Genomic DNA, 25,777 nt, shown 5'->3' with positions numbered 1-25,777 from the left:
AGGGAGCATGATGCCTCCAGATTTGTTCTTTCTCAAGATTGCTTTGGCAATTCAGGGTCTCTTGTGGTTCCATAAAAATTTTAGGATTATTTGTTCTATTTCTTTGAAAAATGTCATTAGTATTTTGATAAGGATATACATCTTTTAAAGAACTTCACAATAACCTTTGAGAAAGGTATTCTTATTTTCCTCATTTGTCACAAGAGGGAAGTGAGTTTTTAAGAGATTAAAGTATACTTAATGCCATGTGGCTTGTAAAGTTGGAACCAAGTTCTGTATTGTTCAGGTAAGGGTATTAGGGGGAGGAAGTGCAGATGGAACTGTGCTGTGGGCAGAGAATCTGTGTTAAGTGATAGGACTGGGGTCCAAAAGAGATGGGTTGTTTTTGGCACGTGAGTGGGAAGCAGAAACAAGAGGGTTCAGTAGCAAATAGAAGCAGAGTTAGAAATGTATGTTACTCCTTTTGGAGCTGGGCTGGCATCCTTGAGTCTTGCTAATTTATTTAGGACATCACCTCCATTTTGTCTTGTGACTTTGCTTTACTTTATGATTAGTACATAGCGTGACTTATAACAGTTCCATGTAGGTACTAGCTTAGAAAAGAAAATATTTCTCAAATCTGTCAGTTTCCTAATCTGCTCATCTGTAAAATGAGCAGATTAGTTTGGGCGGTCTGTAAAATCCCTTTCAGAAACACCTTATAATTTATAGGAATTGTTAAAAATGGGCAGAATAAATTCTAAACCGAAGATTTGGATTTTATGATTTTCCTGCTCTCCTTTTCTTTTTTAAGATGATCTTTCAAAAAATCATATTCTCAACTCATCTCTTATAAAATATTATTTTAGTTGGGTATTGGGCTTAAGATTTTTGTAGCAATACTATCAAGATAATGGAAAGCTATCTTTTTCTTTTTTTCTAGGCCCTGCAGGAGCAGCTAAAGATGTGTAAGTACTTAATATTATGATTTTCTAAACTCTTTCTGAGGAAGACACTGTTTTCATGGTTATGACCTTTAGATATGTAGGTTTGGCTGAAAAGACATGGAAGTACTTTCTGTACTGAGCACAAATTAAGATTATTGTTTGGTTTATAACTAAAGGGCTATTTGAAGAATGGGTTTATTTGTGACTTTTCATTTTAGCGTTTCAGTTGCCCTAGCATTTTAACTCAGAGCTTTAAGAAAGGGAAATGTTTAACTCTGTTTCTATACCAGCTTGTGTAGAGATTTCTTCTAATTGCAAGCAAGTGATTATGGAAGAATTAAGCACCTAGCTCCTATGACTATGCAACATCTTAGAGTTTAGCCCGTGAGGAGGGCCTGGAGCCAAGCATTTACCAAATGCATGCTGAATCGTTTTAAAGTCGATAATTAGATGTTTGAGTGAATGTATATGACCATTCAAGGTAATCAATATTGAGTTGAACTTCATACCACAAGACCCTTTCAGTGTTTCCATCATGCCCCTTCTTTGCATCTTCCTACCTCAAATCTAGGTATAGTAAGGACATTGCAGTAGTTCACTATTTAAGAGTGTTTGTGGCACAGGAAACTGTATTCAATATTCTGTAATAAACCATAATGGAAAAGAATATGAAGAAAATATATAACTGAATCACTTTGCTGTATACCACAAACTAACACAACATTGTAAATCAACTATACTTCAGTGAAAAAAATAAATAAAAATCAGCAGTTCTGGAAAAAAAAAAGTGCCATTAGGGAGCTGGACATTGGGATTGGGGGAGGGAGAAGGTGGGGATGGAGAACCCCAAGAACGACAACAACAAAAAGAGTGTTTGCAGTCACTCCATGGATTGTGGAATCAACCTCTGCCCAAGCCACCCCAGCTGGTTTGGATGTCAAGAGCGATGGTGCCACACACACACCAAGAGGGTAGGAAAAGGTGTATTGCTCACATAATGAGGCTTTCTGGGGAGAGCGGGGTGGCTCCCGAACTGGTCCATTCAGTCTGAGTGAAGGAAGGGGTGAGCAGCTTTGGTTTTTATTGGGAGTGGGGCTGGGGTGAAGGCTCCTGTGCATGGGCAGAGGAGCGCCTGGCTGTATCTTCCCCGCCAGCACACATGTACGAGTTCCCAGCTTTCTTAAAGGCTTTCACAGCAGGGGCAAATGGAGTGGTGGGCCTTAAAAGCTCTCGTCAAAAGCAGAGTTGGACTTTTTTTTTAATTATAAAAAGGAATCTGGAGAAGATTAGAATAGGGTTGTAAAGTTTTTTGGGAATTAAATAAGCTTTTTATATGGGACTTTCGAGTCCCATATAAAAGGAGGCAGTATAGAATGCTTCAGTGTCCTGGTTGCAGTGGTTGAGTTTATTACCAAAACGTTTAGCAACAATGTGTTCAGCATCCTTACCTGTGCCTGTTATTGCAGTATCTGGGTCTCTCTTCAGTCTCTCCCTCCCTTTCTATATGTTGTTGCCAGATTAATCCCCTGCCCTTTTAGGCCCCCCACTCCCAACTTTTGATTAGTCTCCACTGCCCACGGGATTGAGCCCAGAATCCTTTGGGAATAGGAAGGCCCTTTAGGTTTCAGCCTTTAGGGGGAAAGAAACCCTGCAGTTAGAGAGTGAATGAGGCCAAGGACCCAGAGGTGAGCTGAAGTCCTGCTCTGAGACCACTCTCATGGTCTCAAACTGACCTCCTGTTTCCTGTCTTGGCTCCTTGTTTTTTTTGCTGTTCCCTCTGCCTGGAATGGCATTTTCCCCAATTCTGTCTGTGAAAATTCTATCTGTTCTCCTGGGTTTATATCTTATCCTTTACGAGAAGAACTTCCTGGATCTCTCTACTGGATATGTCTTCCTCTTCTGAACTTTCACAGCAGCTTGGACCTGTCTTATGATATGTCATATTGGGCTTATAGTGTTATTTATCTCCTTGTCTTTTCTCCCTTGGGAATTGAGAGAACTCCCCTCTAGTTAATAGTATCGTGCTGTGGACATAGTGTTCAATAAATGAATTCCATCATTTCTTTTTAAGGAGAGATTGATTTCATGACTTCCTCTTTCTTTCAGAAGCATGGAAATTTCTAAGGAGATTTAGTGATACCTTTGTGGACATTTTGTCAACATTAACTACTCCAGGACATGAGATGCCATTTAACTACTTTCTAAAATCCTGAATTCTCTAGAATTTAAACTTCCTGTGGCTTTGTGTACCTCATAGGTTCTATAACTAAAAAGACGTAATTTTACTCAATAAATGACCCTTTAAAAAATAAATATGGTAAATTTAATTGGAAAAAATTGAAGAATATTATAGTGTTATTTTTCCTCGCACAAAAGGTATATTCAAACCCTTTTTAAGAAAAAATCAGAAGCTGTAGGTTTATAAAGCTTGACCATAACATTGGGGGGTGCTATGAAATTAGGGGGTGCCATGAAAGGAGCTAAGAAATTAAGACAATTTAAACTTATATTATGAAGATTTAAATTTTTTCTTTTTGTTTTAAATCTGAAGACACTGATTTCAAGGCAAAAGAAGTGGCCAAACTCACGTAATGGATGCTAAGAGTACAGAACCTCAAATAGGGCAACCACCATAGTGTACAGACCACGTAAAAGCCTTTGGGGGGGGAATTACGATTGTTTTTTACAAGTCAGAAACGTTATGATTACTCCCTTAATATATAATAAAAATAGTTCTCTAGGGAAGGTTTGGGATTTTTATTATATCTCCACTTACCTGTTTATTTGCCTGCGTTCTATAGGCAAGAAGCCAGGATTTAATAACAAATAAAATGATATTTCTGCCCTAAAGTAGGTCAGTGGCTACTGGGGACCAAAATACAGTGTGATTTTAAGTGTTAATTATTAAAATAGTTAATTATTAAATAGTCAAAATTTAATGCTTGTCTGGGTCTTGAAGGGTGAGTAAGAGTTTGTGTAGGAAGGAGAAGGATGGCAACCCAGGGCAGGAGAAAGAGCATGAAAGGAGGCACATGGGTGCAGGAGAGCCCCAGCTCTTCTGGGAAGTCAACCAGTCTGCCCTGAGCCTGTGGTGTAGGCTCAGCAGAGGTGGAAGATGAGGCTGGTGGGCTGGAGCCGGCTTGTGGAGGGCCTTTGGTGCCAGGCCGGTCATTGTACTTGGTTTTTATATGCATTCAAGAGCCATTCAGAATTTTAAGGTGGGGAATTACATGACTGTGTTTGAGCTTTAGGGTGATGACTCCCAAGGCAGTGGGATGTGTGAGATGGGGGAGGGGTGGAGGCACAGGGGATTAATGGCGCTGAGGCCACGAGAGGGTTAGACAGCAGACAGGACACTGGAAAGGAGCAGAGGTGGTGTGTTCAAGGCGCACTCGGAAATACAATTGATAAGACCCGTTGAATGACTGAACGGGGAAGTAAAGGAAAGGAAAATCTGAGGCGAAGATGACCCTGTGGTTTCAAACTTGAGCCAAGGGAAGGGATGGCTGATGATCCAAAGAGATCACATGGGCTAAAGGGAGAGGAGAAGCCAGTGCATGTAGAGTGACAGCCACACTGGTCACTTGGTTTCAGTTGGGTGATGTGAGTTCTCTGATGGAGTCAGGGTGAAAGCGAACTTAGGAGTGAGGAAGGGATGCCTGGTCTTTTGTTTTACAACAAAAAGGCAGTAAGGGATAGAAAGATGTTAGTAGCTTAAAGAGGAAGCATATTTTAAGAAATACATTTCTTTTTTTTTTTTTTGGCCATGCCGTGTGGCTTGTGGGATCTTAGTTCTCCAACCAGGGATTGAAACCCGTGCCCCCTGCAGTGGAAGCGCAGTCTTAACCACTGGACCACCAGGGAAGTCCCAAGAAATATATTTGTTATAAAAGGAATACTAAGGAAGTTCAGAAAGTATGGAAAAGCATTTTTTTTAAAAAGAAAAAATCAGCTATTATCCTCCCACCAGAGACAATCATCATTTATATTTTACACTGTTTTCTTCCGTTTCTTTGTGATTATTTCTGCCTAGTTATGTGTATGGATGATTTTGTATATTGAAGTCTGTTTTTCTTTTTCTGTTTATTTTTTACATGGAGGAGAGGTAGGTGTGCCCATAGGCAAAAGGGTAGGAGCAAGTTGAGTACGAAGAGCTGAGGGTAGTTTGGGGAGGTGTTATCTGTGTGGCTGAGGGAGTTATCAATGTACATAGATTCTACAACATGCAAGAAGGATTAAAAACATAGAAGGGTCCCCTTAGCGACTTGAGATAAGGAGGAAAGCATGGGTGAAGATATATAGAAATTTAATCATCATAAGACAGACCCACATGTATATCAGGGAGTGAGACTTACTTTTTTTTTTTTTGCGGTACGCAGGCCTCTCACTGTTGTGGCCTCTCCCACTACGGAGCACAGGCTCCGGACGCGCAGGCTCAGCGGCCATGGCTCACGGGCCCAGCCGCTCCGCGGCATGTGGGATCTTCCCGGACCGGGGCACAAACCCGTGTCCCCTGCATCAGCAGGCGGACTCTCAACCACTGCGCCACCAGGGTAGCCCGAGACTTTCTTTTTTCTCTCCCTCTCTTTTCAAAAATAAATCACAGTACACTAACATGCAGAACAAAACAGAAGTAAATTCAATGTGATGACATTTGGCTATTTTCACAAACCTGCGAATCAACCATGCTTTTATTATTTATTTTTTTTAACATCTTTATTGGAGTACAATTGCTTTACCATGGTGTGTTAGTTTCTGCTTTATAACAAAGTGAATCAGTTATACATATACATATGTTCCCATATCTCTTCCTTCTTGCACCTCCCTCCCTCCCACCCTCCCTTTCCCACCCCTCCAGGTGGTCACAAAGCACCGAGCTGATCTCCCTGTGCTATGGGGCTGCTTCCCACCAGCTATCTATTTTACATTTGGTAGTGTATATATGTCCATGCCACTCTCTCACTTTGTCACAGCTTACCCTTCCCCCTCCCCATATCCTCAAGTCCATTCTCTAGTAGGTCTGTGTCTTTATTCCCATCTTACCCCAGCCATGCTTTTATTTTATTTCTGCGAATTATCTTAGCTATTTGGCACAAATAGGTCGTGTTGGGATATTTTTGGTTGGAAATGGCAGAAGCCCAGCTTAAACTGGCCTAAACAAACAAACATAAAGGAATTTATTGGCATGTGTAACGGAAAACTTCCAAGGGTTAGGCCTTAGTCACAGCTGGATCCAGGTGATTGAATGACAGGAAGAAACTCTCATCTCTACTTTCCTGTTTTTGGCTCCATGCTAAGGCAGCTTTCCCCCAGTGGTGATGGAGATGGCCAGTTTCTATCTCATCAGCTTAATCATTCCTGTAGAAAAAGAGCTTCTCTTTCTCCGTAGTTTGATCAAAAGTCCTAGGGCTAGGCTTTCCCTGGCTAGGACGTGGGGTCAGGTGCCTCTCCCTGAACCAGTCAGTGGGCCAGGGGAACGTGGGCTCTCATTGGCCAGGCCTGGGTCACGTGCCCGCTGCTGCAGCCAATTGGTGTCATTAACCTCACCTAACCATATGGCTAAACAGTGGGAGAGTGGTGATGCTGTTACCAGAATGGGAGAGAATTATAACTGGGCAGGCAGAAGAGAAGCAGCTTCTCCATGTAGGTCACCTTCCATGTTATTTCAAAAAAAATCTCTTGATTTTTAATAATACATATATTCTATATATGTGAATTTTCCAAATATATGTTGAATAACAAGTTGACTCAAATTTAATGTCTGCTGTTGAACATAAAAGCTCATGGCCACTCAATTTAAACAAGGTTATTCAAATACTTCTTTCACTTAAAACTTGTAAAGTGATATTTCATTAAGATTTTTTTCTGGGTAAAGTAATTTTATTGTTATGGAAGGTGACAGCTATAGAGAAAAATATCTTGGAATGAGTTATCATAAAACACGCTGAAGGGACTTCCCTGGCAGTCCAGTGGTTGAAACTTTGCCTTCCAAGGCAGGGGATGCGGGTTCAATCCCTGGTCGGGGAAGCTGAGATCCCGCATGCCCCGAGGCCAAAAAAACCCAAAATATAAAGCAGAAGCAATATGGTAACAAATTAAATAAAGACTTTAAAAATGGTCCACATCACACAAAAAAATCTTTAAAACAACAACAAAAACATGCTGAAGCTCTTTTTTTTTTGGTACGCGGGCCTCTCACTGTTGTGGCCTCTCCCGCTGCGGAGCACAGGCTCCGGACGCGCAGGCTCAGCGGCCATGGCTCACGGGCCCAGCCGCTCCACAGCATGTGGGATCTTCCCGGACCGGGGCACGAACCCATCTCCCCTACATCGGCAGGCGGACTCTCAACCACTGCGCCACCGGGGAAGCCCAGCTCTGTCTTTTTTAAAACATGGAATTATGTATCTCTAATCTTGAGTTTCCTTGGAATTCTTTATAAATTTCTCGTGTCATATACACCCGTGTCAGCTGAGCCCTCTCCTAATTACAAGCCTGAGGGTATCTGATAGCCTTGTTTCTCCTCTGTGACATGGCAGGCAAGGCTGTCTTCTGAAGTGAGGTAGCATTGAAAAATTCTACCCGTCTTCCGGGGTGGAAGTAGCATTGAAAAAGCATGCATTTTGGAAGCAGACAGACCTCTGTTTAAACTGCTCTCCATCCTTTACTAGCTGTGTGATATTGTGTCTTTAATCTTCTTATCCGTAAAATTGGGATAATAATAACTGTTCAGGGTAACCGTCTTCATCATTATCCTCATCATTCTCAATTTTAATAGCTCATCTTTGTTGAGAATTGCATACCATAGAGTGATTTCCAGCACTTTAAGTACATTATCTCATTCAGTACCCCCAACAGGCTGATGAAGACAGTAGTGCTCTTTCATTTTACAAATGAGGAGATGGGACACAGAGAGGTTAAGTAACTGCTTAATGGTTATGATGGTTATTAGTACAGTATATTCAGCTCCTAGGATAATACTTGGTATTATGTGTTGCTATCCTGCTCCCCCATCCTGTCCCCCCGCCCCCCGCCCGTAAATGGTAGCTAGAATTATTAGGTGGTTTAAGGGTTGTTGAAAAGATTTGGCAGTGCCTCTGTTATGAATCCCTGAGGGCAGAAGACCCAGTGCATTGAGGGCCTTGCTGTGGTTAGAAATCTCACATTCCCATTGGTTGCTCATCAATACATGTTCAGATTTTCCTTGGTGGGACCCAGTGGAATAAAAGGCAGAGAAGCAATTGAGTGGGTTCATTCAGGGATAGAGAGGGGTTGGTGGTGACCGGCAAGTATGGTTGAAATGCTTGACTGCAAGGCACATGCTAGAGAGAGGGGGAGGGGAAGCCCTAAGGGGCTGATGAATGGGGAGAGCTGGGGCTGGAGGCTTCTTGGGAATTGTGGGGAGGGGAGAAAGAAGGATTTTTTTTTTCCCTAAGGAGTGGGATTGTCTACTCTAAAATATCAGAGGTGAAATAATTGCAGGAACTAAGCTCCATGGAGCACTCCTGGGATTAAGTTCTTAGAGCAGCAGTAAAAGTTGCTGGGATAGAGGAAGTCAGCAAAATGTGAAGCAAGAGGTCGTTTAGGTGGTTTTCATGGGATTTAAAATTGTCCAAGGTAATGACGGTTAGGAAGAAAACCTTTGAGTCAGGGCCGAGATGTTTAGTGCGTCCGGGGCTGTTATGGCAGGGCTGATGCCAGCGAGGAGAGTATTTGAGTGAAAATGAAATTGGCCCCATCTAAAGGAGTGCTTTGGGGAGGTTGGGAGCATTCTGGCTCTGTCTCCTGTTTGGAGACCCTGGGACGAGGGAAAACAAGCTGCTTATTCCCAAGGTTTTGAGAAAAGTGATACATCTGGGAAAAGCAAGGTTTCTTAAAGGGGAGAGAACACTCCTGCCTGCTTTGTAGCAAAGGATACTTCTACACCCAATGTTGAAATAATCCAGCACTGTGTGCTTCTTAGAAGGAGAACAGAAGAGGGGTAGGGAAATTGCAATTTAATTCTTGATCCATTACCCCATACAAAGAGCAAATGTCACTCATGTTCTCCGGTAGTACATTCTGGAAGAAAGAAAGGGACCCATCCAAGGAGAGAGACTTAAAGCTAACTGTCCTAAGAAGTTTTGAAATTGTGAAGACATGAATGAGATTACATATAGGCCCTAACAGTCAATGATAAAGTGTTAATTCTGTCCAATATCATATGTAATTAAATGCTTGGTAGAATCGATTGGAACCTCCGTGAAAAGGAGGGGTCATCATAAAAACATATTATAGAGAAAATGAAATGATTCCACTTTATCTAGAGGATGGTAGTGTCAAATGGAAGTAAACATTGTCAATTAATAAGCTTATTCCAAAAGATGATCATGAATGCTAACTAAAAATAGATCATTGGAGCTACACGCATGATCTCCTGAGGCTTCCGTGTTGAAATTGTACCGTTTACAAATCAAAATAAGTTTGGCCTCTGTAGTGACACTGCAAATATGGAAAAAGAAAAGGCTGCAGCCTGTTTTTCTGCTTTTTAGATCATCGCTAATAAGAATAGCTCTGTATTTAGAACATTTTTGTTGATGAATAAGTGAAAAATAATTCCTTTCTTTGCCACAGAACTATGTCGTTCTGGAAGTCTAGGGCAGTGAGAACGTTCTGAATTTTAAGGCACCTGTAGCCACCGTGCGTGAGGAGCTATTAATTGGAGTGGCTAGCGGCTGCCTGATGTTTATCATCTGTGTTTGTTCTAGAGAATGCACATGATGTGTCCATGCCGTGGTTCCATTATTTTACCTTTGAAACCCTTTTTGTAGGTCACTTGGGACAGCTATTTTATACAACCCAGAAACTAAGCAAATATTGTGACGAAAATATTCTGATTACCATGTGCTACTGAAGAAGAAAAAAAGTAGTGGTTTATATTTACTGTAGTAACTCTGAATAAGGTCTCGCTTCATTGAAGTGATCGTTATTGATAGGATGGTATAAATGGATTGAAAGGTTTATGTGTTTTGTGTGGAGAGTTAGCTTTAAATAGGTATATGCACGAAATACATTAATGAAGAAAGGACAGGCAGAGGAAAGCCAGCCAGCCCCAAAGAGCAACCACAGACATGGAGCTGGTTTGGAAGTGTCTCACCTTCTGGAACCTTGACTTAAAAGAAGTCAGAGCTTTATGGTTAGAGAGAAATTCAGTGCTTTATGGTTAGAGAGAAATTCAGTGTCTCTGGTTCATTTAGGAGAAGGTCTGCAAAGCTAGTAGGAAGCAGATGGGTGTGCAGTGACCTAGAGAATCAGGATCAGTGTAGATACTCAATCTGAGAAGTGTGAGGAGAGTGCCACGCTGGCTTCAAAGGAAGTAGGCTAGAAGTATTTGGTGGAAACTCTGAGATATAAGAAAGCACTTTTGAAACCAACGGTTGCTTTTTTTTTTCTTCTTTTTCTGACATCGCCCCAAATAGGGGCAACTTTGGTAAGATAGCGATCACTAAACACTACATTGCTCTGCAAAGGTGTGTCTTTTTTTTTTTAACATCTTTATTGGAGTATAATAGCTTTACAATGGTGTGTTAGTTTCTGTTTTATAACAAGATGTGTCATTTTTAAACTATCAACTGAGGATTTAGCTTTTCAGCAATCCCCAAAGTGGGAGGAAATGACAGACTGGTGGTCACCCTCAATCACACTTGGCTCTGCAAACATTTTTATGAATGCAGTGGCCGAAAATCTGAGTCAGACACTGGGAGCATATGATCTCACTCTAGGAGATTATCATGAGACTCAGTGGATGGCTTTAACTTGGACACATTGTTTCTCCTACAACACCTGTCCTTTGATAAAAGAAGCTAAATCTTTGTTAACAAAGAGAGACCCGATGGTAATTAAATGCCCAGTGTATTTTTTAAACCTGGTCCCAAATTGTTAACATATGCTCCATGGTTCTTAGGAAATGTTCTTGCGGTTTAAAAGTTTTTTTCCAAAAGATGTGACGTGACCTTTTGATTAAACAATATCGCACTATTACATTTTCTTTCTAAATGTGACATCACTTTCCACAAATTTTCAGATGCTGTATATGCCCAGAAATAAGACACTGTCTTGAGACCAGAGAAAGCAATTTACCAAGAGGCTTTCGGTCATGCTCCCTCTGGAAAAAAACAAGTTTATTACACAAGTTTACTCTGTAGAGTAGTGGCTCATGGGGATTTAAAAATGGAGGAACTAGGCTTCCCTGGTGGCGCAGTGGTTGAGAGTCCGCCTGCCGATGCGGGGGACACGGGTTTGTGCCCCGGTCCTGGAAGATCCCACATGCCGCGGAGCGGCTGGGCCCGTGAGCCATGGCTGCTGAGCCTGCGCGTCCGGAGCCTGTGCTCCGCAATGGGAGAGGCCACAGCAGTGAGAGGCCCGCGTACCGCAAAAAAAAAAAAAAAAAATGGAGGCACTACTTGCTAAACTTAATCTAGGTCTTTCAGTACCTCTTCGCTCCTTTACTCTTTGGACCCAAGAAGTAAGTCTTCCTTCTAAAATGTGTCCTGGGCACCACTGTGAAACGTACCCTGTTTATACCCAAACCCCAGCTCTTAGTTCCAGCCCCTCCCCTGGGGCCCGGCCTCCTCTTTCACGTGCCTCTCCCTTCGTTGACACTGAGGCACATGTGATGGATAATAGAGAACTTGAATTTGTAACTTTAGCCAACAGGTAGAATTAAACTATGTTTAAATCTTAGCCTTTCCAGACCCTCAAAATTATTCAAATGGGTGGTTGCTTACACCACTGAATAAAAAAAGCCAGCCTACCTGCCTCTTAACACTCCACCCTGCCTTCCTCTTCACTTAGTTGGGGACGCCAGAAATCGAGGGGGGCCGTGACCTTCTCTTGCCATGATATTAAGGCATTAAGACTGTGTTAAGTGGCCGGGCTTTCTTTGTTACCTGTTTTAGATTCAGTTACACATTGCAGGGGGTAGTCTGTGGCCATTTAGTCCCTGGTTAGATTAGAGACAGCTGTTGTAGCCTCGTCTATTTCCCATTTCCTCTCTCAAGAGCACTAGACTGGGCTAAATTAAAATTGAGGTGAAGCTAATGATGAAGAGCTGACTTTCTCTCCCCATCTTTGCCAGCCAGAAACTTCCTGTTTTCCTGGCAGGGCCTTTGAGAATGGGGTAGACCAGCTGGGTAAGAGGCATGGAATTGGGTCCCCTCGCCTGGGTGATTGCCTTGTTAGGGGGTGCTTGTCCCCCTCAGGGCCTACTGCAACCACCCCTTATTGCTACGGGACCCACAAATAGAATCAGATCTCAGGATGTTCCCACGGGACAAGCACAATGTCTGACCTGGGAAGAAAGAGCTTATACTGCAAAGTAATTGCAGGCTTGTGCATTTTCTTCTACCAGAATCCTCAGGAATATGTATGGAAATGGCTTCTAAGGGTGTGAGACCAAGGAGAAGCAGTGTATGCTGAGACTGAATTTATTGATATTGTTGTATTTAACAGAGATTCCAGATTTAGTTTAGGTGCATGGCTAGGACTCTTAACAGTTTAGTCAACTTGGTTGACGAAACTAAACTGAAGGAGCTTATGCTCTCACCAGGGGAGGAGCATGTCAGAACTTCTCTGGTGTGATGGAGAGGAAGGAATCCAAAGGCTTGAAGAGATAGGAAAGCTGGTGTGAATTTCTCAAGTGTGAGCTGCTCCCCACTGCGGAGGAGACCCCCTTCCCTAGGAGACTGAGCAAATTGAGAGACACATAGTGAAGGGAGTATCCAAGATGACTGTCCTCTATAACGTGGCTATGACAGTTGGGACATGCTGCCCTTGAGATGGGTTCTTTGTTTCCTTGGGTGTGACAGGATCCCAGAGAAGCAGAGGCCAAGAACTGAACCACCTAAGACAAGGTGGGCACACTTGCCATAACAGACAGCAGGGATGAAGAGGCAGAATGTTTCATCCTGGAAGGAATTTTAATGAGAGCTAGTTGATCACAATCTCCCTAGGGATAGATGAGAAAGATGGCCACCTAAGGGTTCATTTTCTCCCTCTGTATATTTTATAAGAGGAAGACTTCTGGTCTGTGAGCCAGAAAGCTAAGCTGAGTCATCACAATGGAAAGGCATAGCCTCTTAACCCAGTTTCCAAACCCAAGTCAGACTCAGAGTAATTAAGGCCACATTCCCTTGAGGGAATTTTAAACACGGCCACATGTATGTACGGTAGATATTTTTTCACATCTTCCCCAAAGGATTTGTGTTCATTTACTAGAGCAACTGTGTGCAGAACAAAAGGAAGTGCCTGGACCTTTTAGAGATTTCTAGTCACTGGCTCTGAGTTGCTGTTAACACCTGAGGACCCAAAATGCCATTATGGGCGATCAGTCCATGTGTGGGCTTATAGTCATCAGGTAAAAAATGGAATTTTGGCTAACCTAAAAATTGCAGTGATTCCAGTAGTCTGCAGATCCCATACTCTGATTATTTCCTCAGTTTGTGAGTTCATAATCAGAGTAGATGTATTTGGCAACTGGAAGAATCCCCACATTGGCTCTCTGACCTGTGAAGGAAGGGCTATCTTGGTAGGAAGGGTCAAGTAGAAGCCTATGGAATTTCCCTTCTATACCAGAATAATATACAAAAAGGAATACTGCATTCCTGGTGGAGTTGCAGAAATTGGTGCCGTCACCAAAGACTTGAAAAAATGAAGACGCTTCTCATGTCTCCTTTTAACTTGCCTCTTTGGCCCATGTGGAAGGCAGATTTATTTTAGAGAGTGACTTTGGATTCTTGTAAACTTGATGAAATGGTGATTCCAATTTCAGCTGCTGTTCAAGGTGTGGTATCTTTATTGAAAACACTCAACATAGCCCCTAGCTCCTGTTTTGCAACCTTTGACGAATACTTTACCTCTGAACTGGTTTGCGAGGATAACAGAAGCAGTTTGCTTTTACCTGGCAAGGCCAACAGTATACCATCACAGTGTTGCCGTTCATCCTCTATTCGGCAATATCTTGATGTTACTGATGTCCCACAGCACGTCATACTGGTCCAATACACTGATGACATGGTAATTGGGCCTGATAAACAGGAAATAACAGGTACTTTAAATGCTTTAGTGAGACACGTTCAATGCAGGGCTGGGAGATAAACCCTACTCTTGCTACCAAGTAATGTGTCAGTTCGTGTCCAGTCAGGGTAAAGGAAACCACATTAAATATTTTAGCAGAGAGAAATTACTATTAGGAATTGGTTGAACAGGTCATGGAGGATTGAGGATGTAAGAAGGGAAGGCTGAGGTCGTAGGGAGAGTTATAATAGGAAGTGGCTACTGTTCCTAGGGCAGGAGTGACAAAGGAAGGAAGTTGGGGTTATTGGAATCTAGGACCCGGAAGAGGAGCAGTTCTCTGGGGCTGGGACACTGACTTCTGGAGAGAGGGCACTGCCAGGCTGGTGTAATCGCAGCTGAATGTTGTAATCCAGCAGTAACCACAGTTGGAGGCCACATAGTAGCCACTGCCCACCCACTTGAGCTGTAGTGACCCGAAAAGGAGTGTTAACAGGGCCAGTCCTGGAAACTGGAGCCAGCTGCTGGGGTGCTGTAGGCTGGAGCAGCACGCAGAGCTAGAAGGAGCAGCCCTTTCCCCTCTTTTTGCATTTCATGTCTCTTGAGCATCCCATCTGGTAGAACCTAACAGGGAGCCGGGTGGCAAAGGAGGATGTTTCTCAGAGTCCTCGCCCCTGCGTTGCAGAACATGGGGAGGGTGAGTCCAGCACAGTTTCCCTGGCCAGAGCAGATTTTGTGTTGCTAGGCCATGTAGTTGTTTCCAGTTGTCGACCCCTTGGTAATTTGTGCTGGCTTTCCTTCCCCTTATTGACATCAGCCTCCATGGTGGTGAAATTGGGACCGGAGCAGGGGGAGCGGGGAGGGAAACTGGTGAAAGTTACCTTTCACTTTTTGTTTTTAGGTGATTTGATCGATGGTATCTGGTCCCTTGCCTCCTACAACCCCGTGTTTTGGTTCCCTTGGTAGAAACCTTATTCTCAAGGTTTCTTCCCTATTTATGGTAGATTCAGGGGTGTTCTCGTCCCTGAATCCCTTCATTCACACTTCCCATTTTCAGTGCCTCTGCCTGTAGGCACCTGGGCATTGACTCCTGCACTGTGCTTCAGAACTATTATTTAGAAGTGGATTGCTACACTAGGAGATTTCTCCTGGTTGAGGTATGTCCACTTGCTTCTTGTCTAAAGGAGCAAGTGTACGGGTAGGCTGAGTTTGTGGAGATATTTGGACCAATTAACTCCGAGCAGTGTGGTCTGGCCTTTTCCAGCTCATCTAATGTGAATCGGCCTCTTTTTCACTTTGTCGTTTCCAGCATGGACTAATTCAATCTTCAGTCTCTGTTTTCTAAGGGAAGACTCCAGGGTGAAGTCATCTCATTCTTTGTCTTTAGTACCAACAGAAAATAGGGCCATGATGTCCGTGATCGAGGGCCCTCCAGACTGTCAGCGACTGCTGTTCTCGCCAAGGCGGAGTCCGTGTGGCTTTCTGTCCTGCGCTTCCTCCCCACTTCCTTCCCTGCTTTAGGAACAAGTCTTGTGATCCGTCAGCAATCACAGCTGCAGGCTGCACAGTAACCACTGCCCTTCCACTAAAGCTGTCATGACCAGAAAAGAAAAATAATCAAGTCCCTCATGAAAAACAGTGGCTCATCCAAGGGCTCCATGGTGGGGGGTGATCTGGCCCGAGCGCAGTTCCTAGCCCGACGCTCTGGATTGGCAGCTTCGAAGAAGGACCACAGGCTATGTTCATTACTTTAGAAACTGAACGGAAATCTGCGTGTGCCTACAAGGAGGCTGCCCAGGCTCTACATTAGCAAAATATAAGATTTATTTGCCTTGGATTCGAATTACACAAACACCCCGTGGGAACCATCCCATGCACATCAGAGGCTCCCTTTGGCACTTGTGTGTCTAAGAAAATTATCAGCAAGTGAGATAGTAAGGCCAGTTGATAACAAAATCTTTCAAAATATGTTCTGTGAGGGGAAACAAGTACAGTGATTTCAAGTTGTGCACAGGTGGGGCAGCCCAGGTGTTCGGACGGCCAGGCCATTACTCAAAACCTAAAACAGTTGGGTTTTAGGGCATTGAATAATTTATGAGAGATAATAGATTAAAAATAATTCACTATTTTTTTACATTAGGGGAAGTTAAATATATTTTAAAACACTGAATAAATCCTTAAGATGGATTAGGCAAAAGGGGAAAGGTTTAAAATACACAGATATGTCATTGGATATGAAAAGAATATCTGTGAGAAAAAACGAGACATTGTATATGTCCAAATCTGCCGGTTTCAGCTTCACAAACAATTTCATTATAATGTTGGCCATTCAGAACCAGAGTAAACAGTTCTGATAATCTTGAACGAGTTTGTCACCATCATTTTTCCTAGTATCTGTACTAACGGGTTATAAATCCATTTTAATTAAAACTGGTAAACAGCACCTGAAAGTGTTATACCACTTCAATAAGCATAGCACCAGTTCTAATACAGCATGACTTTGACACCTTTGAATTAAAAAACGATCCAACTTTAGCAAGAGATAAATGAAGTTGATAATTAAAAGTGGGTTATGGGCTCAATTTGGACAAATTAGATTGCAGGGTGGCTTTTGCCCTCTACTTTCTGTGTGCATGGCCAGTGTTTAACAGATAATTTCCAAATCTCCACTTCCTTTCTCTATAGACTTCTGATTTACGGGCTGTTGCAATGAAGCAAAATCTCATGTACATATATACGTTCACAGCTTTTAAATGTGTGAAACCATGATATGACAATCCCAGCAATTAAAAGATTCAGTGAAGCTGCTTAGATGTTTTCAGTCTGCTTTCTTCTTAACTGAAGCCCCTTATAATTACAAGTTGAGTTCAGCGAGTTACATTTGAACCTTGTTTTTTTTTTTTCTTTCAGAAAAATAACTAATGTATGCTAGCTAGTACTTCAAGGTAAACTTCCTGATCTAAAAATACGCCAAAGAATTCTAGTAGAATATGGATTCCTCTTATTCAAGGAAAGATACTGTGCATTTTAAAGTAGTGATTCCCTCTAGAAATTTCCTTTGAACATTTCCCTCTTTGTAGTAGATCATGTATAAAATGGCTGTTTTTTTTAGATAAAAGAAAGTTAAATTGACTTTAACTCTTTTTGCACTAAGGAAATCTTTCATACCTAGAACTGTGCTGCTGAACTGGCATAAGAGACACAAACTCATAGTGTGTTAGGACTAGAAGGGACCTTGGGCGTCATCTGGTCGACCCTGTTATTTTACAGATGAGATACAGGCTGGCAACTTGCCCACAGCCTGTCACACAGGGAGCGGGTGGCACAGCCAGACAAGAACCCAGGCTTCCTGACATCCAATTAATGTGCTCTTTCCAGTATTGGCTGCCCTCAGGTTTTTTGTTTTTGTTTTTTGTCCCTCGAATTAGTGTTTTCTGTTTTTTTAATTGAAGTATAGTTGATTTACAGTCTTGTGCCTATCTCTGCTGTACAGCAAAGTGACTCAGTTATACATATATGGACATTCTTTTCTTTATATTCTTTTCCGTTATGGTTACCTCAGTGTTTGATCTTGTTCAGCAATTGGACTTATTGGCATTTGATGGATTTGCGCTTTTTGGTAAGTAGAAAACTGCCAATTTCTTAGTATATAAATGATTGAGGTGAAGAGAGAATCCTGTGTTACAGAAATACTTGATGGAAGAACTTGAAATAAACAAAATTGGCTTTAACTCGTCAGTCCCTCTTTTCTCAGAGCCAAAAATGAAGTCTCTGACTGTGTAACCAAACAGCTCATAGCAAACGTTTTTGACCTTTTAGAACAGAAGAATCAATAACAGAAGATGACAAGAGGAGGTATGTTTGGTGTTGAAGCTACCTTTAATTTGAATAATTTTGGTCCCACCTCATGGATTTAATTTAACATGAATTAATTTAACTCATGCATTTAATCGACCACTGTAGCACATTGCCAGTAATACAGATTCCACCAGGAAAACTTTTGGCACAGAGAATACAGGTAGGAGCATGCAGTGTGATAAATATCTTGCCCAGGGACCATAATCTTTGCTTCTTCCAAACAAGCTTGGTTTGTCCTGTGCACACGGCTTGTGCTAGTTTCCATCTTGTGGCCTTTGGATGTGCTGTTCTCTAAAATTGGATGATATCTCTTCCTTCCTTCCGCCTTCTCCGTCCTTCCATCCTCTGATTAGCAGAACTCCACTCTCATTACTCCTTATCTCTCTCTCTTCCTTCTCACTTTATACCTACCTACAGGTAAAGTGTTTTTGTGTGCCCATAGCACCTCATACCACATTGACCACTCTGAATTCTTGATAAATGTTGACTGATTAACTGTAACATGTCACGCTACTGATATTTATTACTCTACTAAATTGTAAACATCCTAACTTCTCTTCTTTCTCACTGCAAGTAAAATATCTAAAAATTCTACTACACAGCTTTCTTTTTTTTATATATAGCTTCTTTTTTTTAACATGGAAAAACAAGATCTCTCCAAGGGCAATAATATTCTGAATTCTACTTTGGAAAGTCATGAGTTATTTTAATAATTCTATAATTGTTTGAAGGCCCCATGCTCTCATCATTTTCTGCAAATGTTTAGTAACCACGTAGTTTGGTCTGATTTTTTCTATCTCTGCTTCTTTTCATCAAGAAACTATGGAGGGGTGTATGTTGGTCTGCCATCTGAAGCTGTCAATATGGTGTCCAATCAAACAAAGACTGTGCGAAAAAGTAAGTAAAACCATGTGATGTGTACTCTCTCTACATGTTTATTTTTTTTTGCTTTGTGAAAAACGTATGAAATGTATATTTCAGCTTGCCTGACTCACCCTACATATTTCTGACTTGCAGTGAACTGTGTGTAAGAGCCATAGCTGGGACTTCCCTGGCAGTCCAGTGGTTAAGACCCTGTGCTTCCACTGCAGGGGGCGTAGGTTTGACCCCTGGTCGGGGAGCTAAGATTCCGCATGCCGCTCGGTGCGGCCTTAAAAAAAAAACCCAAAAAATCCATATCTGCTCATTGTAATCACTTGTTGAAATTGCCACCCACATGATGAGAGTAATTCCAGAGCAAAATTTAGCTTCTGTTTGTCATTATGCTCCATGGATATTTTAAATTTCTTGTTAATTTCAGTGATGATCAGTGTGAAAATGAAAGCAAACATTTCAGTAAGTTTATGGAGTTTTTGTAGAACATAAAGGTACATTCCTATAATATATTATAAATGTGACTGATAAGTAGTCTGGTGATTAGAAGAAAATTAACTGTCTTTTGTATAATGAAATGAAGTGGAGACTCCTTTTTCTGAGTTTTAGTAGTTAGTAATTGCAGGGCTAATGAAGTTCTTTTGATAATAGGTACGATTGCAGCCTTGTAGATAGCTTCTTGCTTAAGTAAATTTTTTTTTAAATTTATTTTTATTTATATTATTTATTTTTGGCTGTGTTGGGTCCTCTTTGCTGTGCACAGGCCTTCTCTAGTTGCGGCGAGCAGGGGCTACTCTTCATTGCAGTGCTCGGGCTTCTCGTTGCGGTGGCTTCTCTTGTTGCGGAGCACAGGCTCTAGGTGCATGGGCTTCAGTAGTTGTGGCACATGGGCTCAGTAGTTGTAGCCCTTGGGTTCTAGGCCACAGGCTCAGTAGTTGTGGCGCACGGGCTTGGTTGCTCCGTGGCATGTGGGATCTTCCTGAACCAGGGCTTGAACCTGTGTCCCCTGCATTGGCAGGCTGATTCCTAACCACTCCGCCACCAGGGAAGTCCCTTAAGTAAATTTTTAAGTGTGGCTCGTGGTGAAGAATGCTGATTTACTAATCACTGTACAGTTGTCTGATAATATGGTTTTAAAGAACTATTAATATGTACACATAAAATTACATATATGTAATATTTGATTTAATTTGTACACAAGCCTTTATTATTTCTTAACGTACTATGGTTATTTGTTCCTCATTTTTTTTTCTCTACTCGATGATTTAGACTAGCAAATACATATATGTCACAACTATTTGTAGTTTTGTAGGAAACTGGAATATATTCTTTATAACTGTACATTTAACTTTTCTTAATTTTCTCTTTTTTTAAGATTAGAAGAAAGTAATATCATGACAATAATCAAGAGGTACTGTATATTTTTCTAAATAATTCTATATATTCAGCCTGGATGAATGAACTGTAGATATTAATGCTCTATATTTCTAAGAAATCTCGAACTTGAGTATGAGGAGGGGTCTCATCTTGTGGTTAAATCTATGGAACCCAATATATTTTATTGTAAAGAGGTCTTTAATGACTAGATCAATTTTCTTTGCAGTTACTTTTTTTCATTAATATTTTTTCAAATGTAACTTAATTCATTTAATAAGAACAAGCTGTTTGCCTATACTACCAGGGTTTCACTCTTCATTGCCAAAATCTTTGAGGGGCTAGGACCTTGGAAGTGACAGACAAGGAGAGACTAGAGAGGTTGGGAATTAGATTAGGATCAATATTAAATGTTTGGCAATAGTCAGGGGTAGTTGACATACAGAGAGAAGATGTACCAGTACCAAAACTCCAGTAGAGATAGGCAATTGTCAGTGTGCAAAGATGCAGTTTTTCAGGAAGGAATAGTAAAATATAGACCAAGTTTAAAAGATGAAGCACTGTGGACCTGGTGAAGAGCTTGGAGTTAGAATTATAAGACAAACAAACAAGAACAAGGACAGAAGAAAAATAGCTTTCATTTATTAACTACTGTTTGGGTACTAGTCTCTAGAAGCTACTGAGCAGCATTTCCATTGAGGAGAAGAGTTTCTGTTTACCTGGACCAAAATGCATGCAATGCTTAGATCCCCACTGTCTTTCAGTCTTGCTGAATGACATCCCACCTCTTTTGAACATCCAGTGATCAGGAATGCTCTGTCTCCTGAGATAGCCCATTCTCTTTTGGGTGTCAAACAACCGTGGATTTGAATTCAGGCTCTTTCACTTTCTAGCTGGGCAAGTTTCTTCCCCTGATGCTTATTGAAGGGTTTGTGTTAGGATTAAATGTGAAGTAGATGGTAGCTTCTGCTATAATTGTCATTGTCATCATCACCATCAATATCATCATCACTGTACCATCATCCTTTTTTGTAACCAGAATCCAGCCATTGGTAGATCAGAAGCAAGACTGATTTGATATTGAACCAGCTTCTGGCTGAGGGCCAGTACTGATGCTGGTGTCTGGGATGGGATGGGTTGCAGAATAAGCTCACAGGTGGAGACAAATAAGCTTTCCTCCTGGAGGAAAGGGACATGGAAGCTGTAACTGGTTTCTTCTGGACAAGAAATACCACAATATTGGGCAGCTGCTTTTTCAAAGACCCTGTCATCAAGGCTACAGCATTATGGAGCATTATTCCCTAGTGCCCATAACCGCGTTAGGGTGTTGAGCTTCTCTTTAGGAACTTGCTGGGGATTTTCTATTTCTAGTATTTTTAACAGAGTTCTAAGTCTCATGTAGATTTCTAAGTTCCCTGCTAGTTTTCCCTGATGCAGCAGTAGTTTTACTATTTGCATCAAATAGAAAAGATAATCTAGTTGAAAGTAAACATATATTAGTGTTTACCCTCCTGAAAACAGGGTGTATTTCAAAAAGCATCTGAATAGAGTGGGAAGAAGTGCTGTGTAGATAGATATCTGGAGACTCGGTAGCTCTGCTGTTAACACAGGACCTTAGATGAATCCCTTACCTTCTCCCAGCTTCACCCAATTTCAGTTTTTACATGACAGAGTTACACAAGATGATTGTCCAGCTTTGTATATGGATCTAAAATTTCCTGATAACAGTTCAGCACCATTGCTGGTTAGTCAGTCCACATAACATTAGACAGCTAGGTAGAATATTTCCCTACTGCTCGTGGCTATCAATATAAAAATAAAAACTATTTTATTGCCATCCCTCTCTCTCAGTTTCCGCCATTCTTTACCTCTATTGCTAAACAATCCATTTGCCTCTTTTGAGTTATCTGAAAAGTTTTCTAAGTTGATAGGCTGTCCATTTACTCAATTGCTAAGCGCCCATTATGGTACTTATCTGTGAGGTATCTGGATGCATGGCATCTGAGCTTAAATTATTGGGCAGAAACCCTGATGAGAAGAGACATTTTATGGAAAAGATTGGAGACACTTTTTTTTTTTGACCTAACATATAAAACTTCTCTAGAAATAAAGCCACCGAACTCACTCAGTGACCCAGCTTCAAAGTTGATTTGGTAACTTTTTTTTTTTTTTTTTTTTTTTGCGGTACGCGGGCCTCTCACTGTTGTGGCCTCTCCCGTTGCGGAGCACAGGCTCCGGATGCACAGGCTCAGCGGCCATGGCTCACGGGCCCAGCCACTCTGTGGCATGTGGGGTCCTCCCGGACCGGGGCACGAACCCGTGTCCGCTGCATCGGCAGGTGGACTCTTAACCACTGCGCCACCAGGGAAGCCCTGATTTGGTTACTCTTTGAAGCAAATTGAGGAATGATTTCAGAATCAAAGTTACTTATATCACGATACAAATGTGTAGTTTCTTCCCTAGATGACCCAAGGCTGAAAGTTATGCCCATTTAGGTATACGGAGTGCTGCCAGCACAGTGATGCTTCTCAAATGCCAGTGGATGGGCTCGCTGCATCAGATCCCCTGGGGGAGCTCGAGGTGAAGTGGATGGCTCGCCCCTCTTCCCGAGAGGGTCTGACCAAACAAGGAAGGGATAGACTGCGGCTGAGCAGTTGGTATCTCTGTGAGGTTGCCGTGCAGCTTGGTTCGGGCATCCTCCTGTTGTATTTTGGTTATAAGTTCAGAAGTCTCTCTCTCCACCTGACTTGGTCTCTTCATATAAGTGTCATCAGTGCTTCGCACTGTGCTGGCCACATATTCAGTCTCAAATCAGTACTGGACAGATGTTGAACATGTGTTTTACTGAAAAGAAAATCAGTAAATCATTTGCAGGCTTAACGCTGATACGTTTTTATCTAAGTGGTGCCTTTTCGCGCTTGCTAACTCTTTTCCCTTTTTTGTTTGTTGCCTTCATAGCCTGCTCATCAAGACCTGGATGGAATTTTTGCTTTGTGGGATTTTGTAACGTGCACAGACATCTCCAAGGAAATTCTAAGCAGTCGCCCCCCACCGCCCCAAATTCTTAGTTTATAGTTAAAGCCATGGTACATATTGAATGTTGTGGTACTAGAAAGCAATTGGTTAAACAACACACGTATATGGAACTATATTTGATCCACCTGCGGAAGACAAGCTTACAAAGGGTTCTTGCCCAGCTGGCTGCTGTGTCCCAGCTGCGTTCTCACCCTGGCCATCCCCACAGCTCATGAAGATCATGTCTTTTCACTGATACGTTTTTGATAGTTTTTATATAACAAAATCCTTCATCTATTTATAACTCACAATAATAAGGCACTATCGATGAATTACCCAAAGTAATATATTTGTCTGTTATCTTTCACTATTTCTACTTCATGTTAATTTTTAGCTGTAAAATTGTTACATTGATTCTTACTGTTATCTCTTTCCTTTTTTACTATTTGGTTTTCAGCTTTATTTAAACATCAGAGGAGTTTCTTTATTGAGAACAGTGTACTACGTGGCAGTACTTAAACTGTTGAGGTTTGCATGCCGTACGTACATTTTGATTAATTTCCTATTTTCTTTAGTCAAAGGCTTAGGTAACTACAAATACTTCCTAGCCATTGAGTCTCCCATTCCACCTGTGTGTGATCAGAGCATCTCATCATGTTAGTTCTACACTGTTTTCAAGGACTTGTCACTGATGTTAGTCGGATATTTGGAAAGTTCTTAATTCAATAGTGATCGTGTGTATCCACTTAGTACTGAAATGTAAGTCACTCAATTTACCAGTGTATTTCAACAATTAAAACATTTTTATCCCTCTTTACCTGGATTTCTTCATTATTTTTCAAAAGAGCACTTTCAAGTAAGTCACACATTGTGATGTATAGATATATATCAGTATAAAAATAAAAATGTATAAATAGATTACTATGAAAAACCAAAATTTTTCACAAGAAGAAAAGCATTATCTTGTATATTTGGTCCATACAACTATCATAGGAACATCAAATTTTTTTTTTATATCTTTACTGGAGTATAATTGCTTTACAATGTTGGGTTCGTTTCTGCTGTACAACAAAGTGAATCAGCTATGTGTATACATATATCCCCATAGCCCCTCCCTCTTGAGCCTCCCTCCCACCCTCCCTCTCCCACCCCTCTAGAGGGACATCCGATTGATCCGAAAAATAAAGCTGAAGATTAGAGTCACTGAGAAATGATTACGATACACCTACTCCTGTCCCATATCCACATGTCCATGATGGAATTTAGATGAAACATCAGCAGTTTATCCCATTAGAGATAACAGATGCACTTTTTGAAAACTTTTAATTTTGAAATAACTTTAGATTTACAGAGGAGTATGAGGATGGTACAGAGAGTTCCTATATGCCTTCATTTTTAAAAACATTAATTTTTATTGGAGTATAGTTGATTTACAATGTTGTGTTAGTTTCTGCTGTACAGCAAGGTGAATCAGTTATACGTATACATGTATATCCACTCGTTTTTAGATTCTGTTCCCATATAGGTCATTACAGAGTATTGAGTAGAGTTCCCTGTGCTATACAGCAGGTTCTTATTAGTTATCTATTTTATATATAGTCGTGTGTATATGTCAACCCCAATTTCCCAATTTATCCCTCTCCTTCCCCCGTGGTATCCATAAGTTTGTTTTCTACGTCTGTGACTCTATTTCTGTTTTGTAAATAGGTTCATTTGTACCATTTTTTTTTAGATTCCACGTATAAGCAATATCATATGATATTTGTCCTTCCTTGTCTTTCTATGTCTGACCAGCTTCCCCTAATGTTAAATAACATCTTACAAAACGTAGCACATTTGTCAAAACTGAGAAATTGAACTTTGGTACAATGCTATAAACTAAACTGCAGCCTCTCGTTGGATTCCATTAGTTTTTCTATTACTATCCTTTTTCTGTTCCGGGATCCAACCCAAGATTGCATTGCATTCTGCCGCATTTAGTCATCCTGTCTCCTGAGTCTCCTCTCCCTGGCATTTTTCTCAGTCTTTCTTTGTTTTTCACCACAGAGGTGAAGCGCCCCTCTCATCACATCATATCATAATATCTCATGATTTCAACATAACTTGTTATTGGTGATATTTACCATGATCACTTGGATAGGGGCGTCTGTCAGGTTTCTCCACTGTAAGGTTTCTTGTTTACTGTTTCCATCCTCTGTTCCTTATAAGTGAATCATAAGTTTAGACCACACTCAAAGGAGAGGGGAATTAAGCTCAACCTCCTGGAGGAAAGAGTATCAAGAAATTTCTGGAATTTTTTTTTTAATTTACTATCTTAGCCATTTAAAAAAATATTTATTTATTTATTTTTGGCTGCGTTGAGTCTTCGTTGCTGTGCGCGGGCGTTCTCTAGTTGTGGCGAATGGGAGCTACTCTTCGTTGCACGGGCTTCTCATTGCGGTGGCTTCTCTTGTCGCGGAGCACGGGCTCTAGGCGAGCGGGCTTCAGTAGTTGTGACACACGGGCTCAATAGTTGTGGCTTGTGGGCTCTAGGGCGCAGGCTCCGTAGTTGTGGCGCACGGGCTTAGTTGCTCTGTGTCATGTGGGATTGTCCCGGACCAGGGCTCGAACCCATGTTCCCTGCATTGGCAGGCAGATTCTTAACCACTGTGCCACCAGGGAAGTCCCTGGAATTTGTTAAAAGC

General features: G+C 41.5%; 1 protein-coding gene across 1 annotated transcript in view; it reads left to right on the top strand.

Annotated features, from left to right (window-relative positions):
* Positions 1-23,918, top strand: part of LOC307194540 (overexpressed in colon carcinoma 1 protein) — a 37,845-nt gene extending 13,927 nt beyond the window's left edge. The window contains exons 2-6 of the mRNA XM_079937710.1: positions 923-947; positions 17,793-17,828; positions 18,649-18,728; positions 20,080-20,115; positions 23,037-23,918. Coding sequence (XP_079793836.1) covers positions 923-947; positions 17,793-17,828; positions 18,649-18,728; positions 20,080-20,084 — 146 coding nt within the window. The 3' untranslated portion in view covers positions 20,085-20,115; positions 23,037-23,918. The remainder of the gene's footprint in view (positions 1-922; positions 948-17,792; positions 17,829-18,648; positions 18,729-20,079; positions 20,116-23,036) is intronic.
* Positions 23,919-25,777: the final 1,859 nt, after the last annotated feature.

This window comes from Stenella coeruleoalba, assembly GCF_951394435.1.
Source record: "Stenella coeruleoalba genome assembly, chromosome: 11".
Classification (NCBI taxonomy): domain Eukaryota; kingdom Metazoa; phylum Chordata; class Mammalia; order Artiodactyla; family Delphinidae; genus Stenella; species Stenella coeruleoalba.
The sequence above is the reverse complement of the archived record's forward strand: the minus strand, read 5'-3'. Positions and strand labels throughout refer to the sequence as shown.